General features: G+C 42.6%; 1 protein-coding gene across 1 annotated transcript; it reads right to left on the reverse strand.

Moving 5' to 3' along the window:
• Positions 1-2697: 2697 nt before the first annotated feature.
• Positions 2698-3717, reverse strand: LOC117058436 (olfactory receptor 2D3-like). Its single transcript, XM_033169603.1, has one exon. It carries the CDS (start codon positions 3715-3717, stop codon positions 2773-2775), a length of 945 nt encoding a protein of 314 aa, XP_033025494.1. The 3' UTR covers positions 2698-2772.
• Between the last annotated feature and the right edge of the window lie 3272 nt (positions 3718-6989).

Raw genomic sequence — 6989 nt, forward strand, 5'->3', positions numbered from 1 at the left:
CAGCAGCAAAAAAGCTAATGCTATTCTAGGATGATTCAACAAAAGTCTAGTGTCCTGATCAAGGGAAGTCAAAGTACTATTCTGTTCAGCCTTGGTCAGACCACACCTGTTATATTGTGTCCACTTCTGGGCACCACAGTTTAAGAAGAATATTGACAAGCTGGAATGTGTGCAGAAGAGGGCGACCAAGATGATCAAGGGTTTGGAAACCAAGCCTTATGAGGAGAGGTTGAGGGAGTTGAATATATTTAGCCTGGAAAAAGAGGAGACTGAGAGGAGATCATAGTAGCCAACTCCTAGGGCCAAGGGGTCTTTGCCCCGCCCCAATAAAATATTTGAGGAGGCTAAATGCCCCTAAATGCTATATTGTTTTGGTTAAACCTGAGTTGAACAACAGAGAGCAACTGGTGAGAAGAAATAATTCAGGCATTAGAAACTAATAACCCCTAATTGTGATATTAGTTATTGCTGGGCTTGAAATGTCTCCTGAACATTTATAGAGACCCCTATTCTGTTGGTGTGAAAGGTTTTGAGGGAAACCCCCTTCTTCTTTTCATCATGTACACAGTAAAGATAAAGATAGGTTGTGTTAGCTATGTTTTATTGAATCTACATGCAATCTTTAAATTTTGGTAATGCACCCCATTTTTTTCAATCCAGTTCAAATCATTGTTTCACATTATCATTTACGGCTTACAATTAGTCCTTTTTTTAAAAAAAAATCATTTTTATTAGATTTTACAAAGATGAGTTTATAACAATACCAAATATGTATCCATATAAAGAGATTTCTCTGAATCTCACGGCTTCCCCCCATCCCTTCCATGGGTCCTAATGTGAACATTTTCAACTACATATTGTTACATAATCTTTATTTTATATTCATCCATATTGTCCACATTACCAGCTTCAAATTAGTCCTGATCTGCTGATAGGCACTGACTTCAAGCTTGCTGGTATTGGCTGAACAGCTGAGTTTTTGGTGGGGAGTTCTGCATTGCGATCGACCCCTGCTGAAAGCAAAACTAACACTGAGAAATAGAGCAGGTGTCACCATATGTATTAAGGACACCTCGGACCCAAGGTCTTGGATGCATGATTACCACTTTCAAGGTGCCTAGCACCACTCGCTATGATGAGTAGGAAGCACACCCTGATTTTATTCAGCCAGTCTCCTGTGGTTTATTGTAGGAAAGGATCAAGAGGGCCAAAATTCCTCCAGGCACCTTATCCTTGTTTTCACACTACATAAGCTGAAATCAGTTTCTCCAGCAGTGCAGTTTTTTCAGGGATTATCTACTAATACTTTCCCCGTGTGCCATTGGAGGTACTGGTGGGCACATTTGTACTAACAGGCACCACACTTGGAGGTTCCTTTTGTCCCTCTCAGCCCTGGGTGAGAGTCAAGTGCTTCAAAGAAGAAGAAGAAGAAGAGTTTGGATTTGATATCCCGCTTTTCACTACCCGAAGGAGTCTCAAAACGGCTAACATTCTCCTTTCCCTTCCTCCCCCACAACAAACACTCTGTGAGGTGAGTGGGGCTGAGAGACTTCAAAGAAGTGTGACTAGCCCAAGGCCACCCAGCAGCTGCATGTGGAGGAGCGGAGACACGAACCCGGTTCCCCAGATTACAAGTCTGCTGCTCTTAACCACTACACCACACTGGCTCTGTGTAGGTGCTACTGAACACACGGGCCTGCATTATAGACGGTTTTCAAAAAAAGCAAGACATGGTTTAACATGACATCTTCGTGAAGACCCTGTTTTGGCCTTTCCCTGTAAAAGTACTATGGCGTGCAGTTTGCCAAGATAGTTGGCTACCCACCAGGAAGGATACCAACTTACAACTTTATTCCACAAAGCTGAAGAAAAGCATGCCACCTTTTTCAGTTGGCAATACAAGATGGGGAAAACGTTGACTACTCTGTGGAACTGGAAGCGTCTGTCTGCTTTTTGAACCTCCTTCTTTTGACAACAGCCTGATTTAGAAATTCTGCCCAGTTTCATGCCATGTATAGAAATAGAAACTATGCGAAACTTTTCTTCTTTTATGCCAGTGTCCTCCCCTACTTTAAGGCCTCCTTGACTTGATGGCCTCTTCTTGATGGCCATTAAATAAGAGGCTGCCCTATACCAGGCCAGGACATTGGTTCATCAGACTCTATACTGTATACACTAACTGGTAATGGCTCTCCATTGTTTCAGATGGGAGTCCTTCATAGCCCAGCTTTGAGGTAAAGGTGTTGGAATCAAGGACATTGTGCACCCCTCCCTCTAAGTCTCTTGTTATTACAAATAATTTGCTAGAAAAAAAACTTTTGATGCAATGTTATAAAACTTTTTTTTCTTATTCCACCAAGTCTGATCATTTATCTATCTATCTGTCATCTGCACAAGGTTTCCCAAACCTGATATTCTCCAGATGTTTTGGACTTAAACTGCTATCATTCCTAATCATCAGCCATGTTGGCTGAGGCTGATGGGAGTTGGATTCCCAAACACCATTGGGGAAGGTTTTCTACATGATACTGGCAGTAGCAATCCATGGTTCCAGACAGGAATCCAGCTGTAACTGGAAATACCAGAGACTGAATCTGGAACCTTGTGTTTGTAAAACATGAGCTACTATCTTTCCCTTCTTTGCCCAACAGACCACTAATTGGATTTCAAGGCTGCACAGAGAATTGATATGACATGTGAATGCCAGATGTAAAAATCAATCCATCTCAGCCCTTGGATAACATCCAAGTCAAATAAGTAGGATGGCAACATTCATCCTTTCTTCTTCCAAGACACTCTTTGTAGCAATTTGGCCACTGCCCCATGGACGTCCTTGTTCCTCAAGGTATAAATGATAGGGTTGAGAAGTGGGGTGACCACAATGTAGAAAAAAGCAATTTTCTTGTCACTGTCTGGAGTTGTCCCTGACCTGGGTCTCATATACATAGAAATAACCGTGCCGTAGAACAAAGTGACCACTGCCAGGTGGGAAGCACATGTAGAGAAAGCTTTGCTCCGACCAGCAGCTGACTTCATTTGTAGCACAGAAGACAGAATGAGTCCGTAAGAGGTCAGGATAACAGAAAGGGGCACTAGAAGGATAAGCACAGCTGCTCCAAAAACGACAGCCTCCGTAACCCGGGTGTCAGCACATGCAAGTTTCAACACTACTGGCATCTCACAAAAGAAGTGATTAATGAAGTTGGGGCCACAGAAGGGGAAGCGAAGAGTGCAGGCCACATTCATCAGGGAGAGCAGGAAGCCGCCCACCCAGGAGCCTGAGGAAAGCTGCAACTGGTGCCATTTATCCATGGCAACAGCATAGACCAAGGGCTGGCAGATGGCCACATAGCGATCATAAGCCATGGCACCAAGCAGAAGAGCCTCAGTGCTACCCAGGGACAACCCAAGGTACATCTGGGTCACGCAACGGGCAAAGGAGATAGCTCCATTCCCAGACAAGAGATGAGCTAACATCTGGGGCACAGTGCAGGTGACATAACATATCTCCAGGCCAGAGAGCTGAGTCAGGAAGAAGTACATAGGTGTATGGAGGTGGGGGTCGGCCAGTACCAGCATGATGATGACCAGGTTCCCCAAAAAGGTAAATGAGTAGAATATGAGGATGACCACAAAGAGGAGAATCTGTGTCTTGCGGTGGTTGGAGAGCCCTACCAAGATGAACTCTGTGACGGAGGTGAGGTTCTCAGATTCCATTCTAGCCTCCTCCCTGTAGAGAAAGGACAAATGTAAGAGACCAGGCACAATGAGACAACCATAGACTATCGTCTCTCCCCACAACGCAGAAGGAAGGTTCTGATATGTTTCTACATAATGTGTTTTTATCATTGATGTTCTGTAATGTGTTTTTAATGTTGTACACTGCCTTGGGATAAAGGGTGGTATATAATTTGAAACTGAAACAACAACAACAACAACAACAACAACATAGCAGGTGAATGCTCTTAGTTGTGAGGACCAACACACATTTGACTCTCAAATATTCTTAGGTATTATTCTTTTGCGTGATGATTTAGATAGTTTAAGCTCTGTGCACCAAGGTACCATGTAATACAATTTGGACCATGATGCTGATTATTTGAAGAGAAAGATTTAGACTGCAATCCCAAACCCACTTACCTCGGAGTAATTCCCACTTTATTCTGTAGAGCTTGCATCTGAGTAGGCATAGATAGCATTGCTCCTTTTATTATTTCAGTTGGAATATTTCAGGTAAACGAAAATACATAATAACAAACAAGACACCTATAACAAAACTTGACTGTACACTTATTCCCAGTGCTGCTTCTAAATGCACACGAAGAATGGGGGGGAAATATTGGAGAAGATAAAGAAACAGCAATGTGGGAGGATTGCACCACCTGTCAGCTTCTTCCTTGAATGCAGAAGAGAGGAGGGTGGAACAAAATTGGAATTCGTTGGCTCTGCCTGTCATTGGCCCTGGCTCCATATGCCATTGGCCTCCCTACCTTCTCCCCTAAGAGTCTTAATGGGCACCAATCACCAGTTTCTCACATGGAAAAAGAGAAATGAGAACAAAACAGGAATATCAGAAGATTCCAAAGTTAATTTCCTTGAGATTTGCACGTTGTCTCTCTCACAATAAGTGAAAATAAGTGAAAACTGAGAAACTGAGTAGAAGGATATCTTCTTAGAACCCTCTTGAAGGTGAAAACAAAAGGGAAGATGAAAAGTTGGTTGCCCAAACAAATCATACACCCCTTTTCATTCATTAATTGAAAGTAACAAGCTTTCAAGGTGGAAAATATTAACATTAGTGATATACCAAAGAGTCATAGAATTGCAGAGTTAGAAGGGAGCATGAGAGTCCAACCCCCTGCAATGCAGGAATCTCAACTAGATCATACAAGACAGACTAGAATCATAGAATTCTGAAGCAGGTAAATTTCATCTTAAACAGTGAGATGAGTTCCTTCCCCCCCTCCAATTACAGAATATAATCTTACCTTCATGCTTTCCCCAGATGTTCCTGAAGAATCAACAGTTGGATGAGTTAGGTTCAAGCTTCTAAAGCAACATATAGAAGGTTCACAAAGATGGATATTGCAGTGTCAAGGGGCTATTGGTCGAGGTCTTCTCTGTGCTGCTTTGAAAGGGATACCTGTGGCACAATCGTGGTGGCCATATTTCTCATGGCTAATTCCTCCAATAGGAGGAGGCAGGGGAAATCTAGATTTTACTAGCTTTAAAGTGGCAAGAACTGTCTGAAGATACTCTGATCTTTAAGTACTCTGGAAGGCACACCAACGAAACATATGTAGCACATACATCAGGGATGCTACTGACCTTTAGCTTGTTGTCTCTTAGAGTCTCAACTGGGAAGAGGTTGGAAGGAAATTGTGATGCCCAGATTTTTAAAGTAGAGTCCCTGAACTCTAGAGTTGGGAGAAAAGCTGTTTTGTATCAGGTTAGATCACTGGTCCATCAAATAACTGCGGTGTTGCAAATTTGATTGAACCGTCTTCTACTGCCGTACCTGTCAGGTGTCTGCTCAAGTCTAGCACTGGCTATCTTGACTGGCAGCCAATTTCCAGACAAATGACCTCTTGCCAGCTAAAGGAGATGTCGGGTATCTTAGACCTGCTTTCTAAACTCCTGCTTTCCAATCCATTTGGACAGGTGCTCTCCCAGCCAATTTTTTAAACCCTTTAAATGGGAGACTGAACATCATCTGGCTTGTTCAACTGCCTGTTCTAAGTTTTAGGTGCTGGTGGCTGTTGTTGCTGTTTCCCCTTGAACACAACAAGAGACTGCGGATTCAGTACGATAATGAAGACTGTGAGTCTGCTCCACAGAGACTCCCCAGATTCCTTTGGAGATTTCTTCAGGATTTGTAATAGTCCCTTCTCTCTTGGGCTGCAAGCAGTTAAAATACAAAATTGGAAGAAGCCGCTTTGAAACAGGTAACAAAGATGATGGAAACAAGGAAAGGCAGTTATTTACATATATATATTTTTTAGCCTACAAGTGAGGTTGTGCACATTCCAAAGCAGGAAAGGGTTTGAGTAGGCATCACTCAAATTATGTTGCATGCATACTGAAAAGTATTCACAGTGCATTTCCTATGTTTTTCATATACAGAAATATTTAATAATTTCTTTAAATGCTTTATTTGCATCCATACGGACTCTCTCCTAATCAGGCAGAATCTTCAGCCTCATTTTCATACTTTTCATGTCTTTTGAACTACCAACTACCCAGTGAGGTAGATTAAGCTAAGAGTTAGGGCCTCACCAGATATCATTTTATGTCACATCCATGATGATTTGCGTTCATGAGGTTATTGGAGTGATCAAATGTCCCACTTTCAATACCATTTGCGCCTGCCAAACTTTTACAACAGCCACACCTTCCATTCTGATCATTGAGCAACCCTTAACTTCCAGCCAGCAACTATTTAACATTTTATGCCACAAATGTTCTGCTTTCATTTTTGCCCACTTTTGTTGTGCTATAGCCGCTCCAGACAGCAATACTGTGGTAGAATTGAAGAAACATGTCAGAACAAACTAAAGCAGAATAAAACCACCACTTACTGTTTCAAGAACATGCAGCAGAATGCACCTGCATGTCAGTCTAGAGGAGTCATAGAGACTTGCTGAAAACTACCAAGCAGACTTGATAGGTGAGGATAGATTTGAATTTGAAGTGTCCACTTTCCTACCCAACAGTAGCGCAGTCAGCAGAGCATGGGGCTCTTAATATAAGGGTCATGGGTTCGAGCCCCATATTGGGTGAAATATTCCTGCATTGCAGGTGGTTGGGTTAGAGATTCTTATAACAGTCGTACCTTGGGTTACATCCACTTCAGGTTACTTACTTTTTGGGTTACGTATTCCCGTAACCCGGAAGTTTTTTTTTTGCGCGCACGCGTTCTGCGCATGCGCAGAAGAGTTCTGCGCAGTTCTCGCATGCGCAAAGCGCGATTTTCGGGTTACGTACTTTTC

This window comes from Lacerta agilis, chromosome 14, assembly GCF_009819535.1.
Source record: "Lacerta agilis isolate rLacAgi1 chromosome 14, rLacAgi1.pri, whole genome shotgun sequence".
Classification (NCBI taxonomy): Eukaryota; Metazoa; Chordata; class Lepidosauria; order Squamata; family Lacertidae; genus Lacerta; species Lacerta agilis.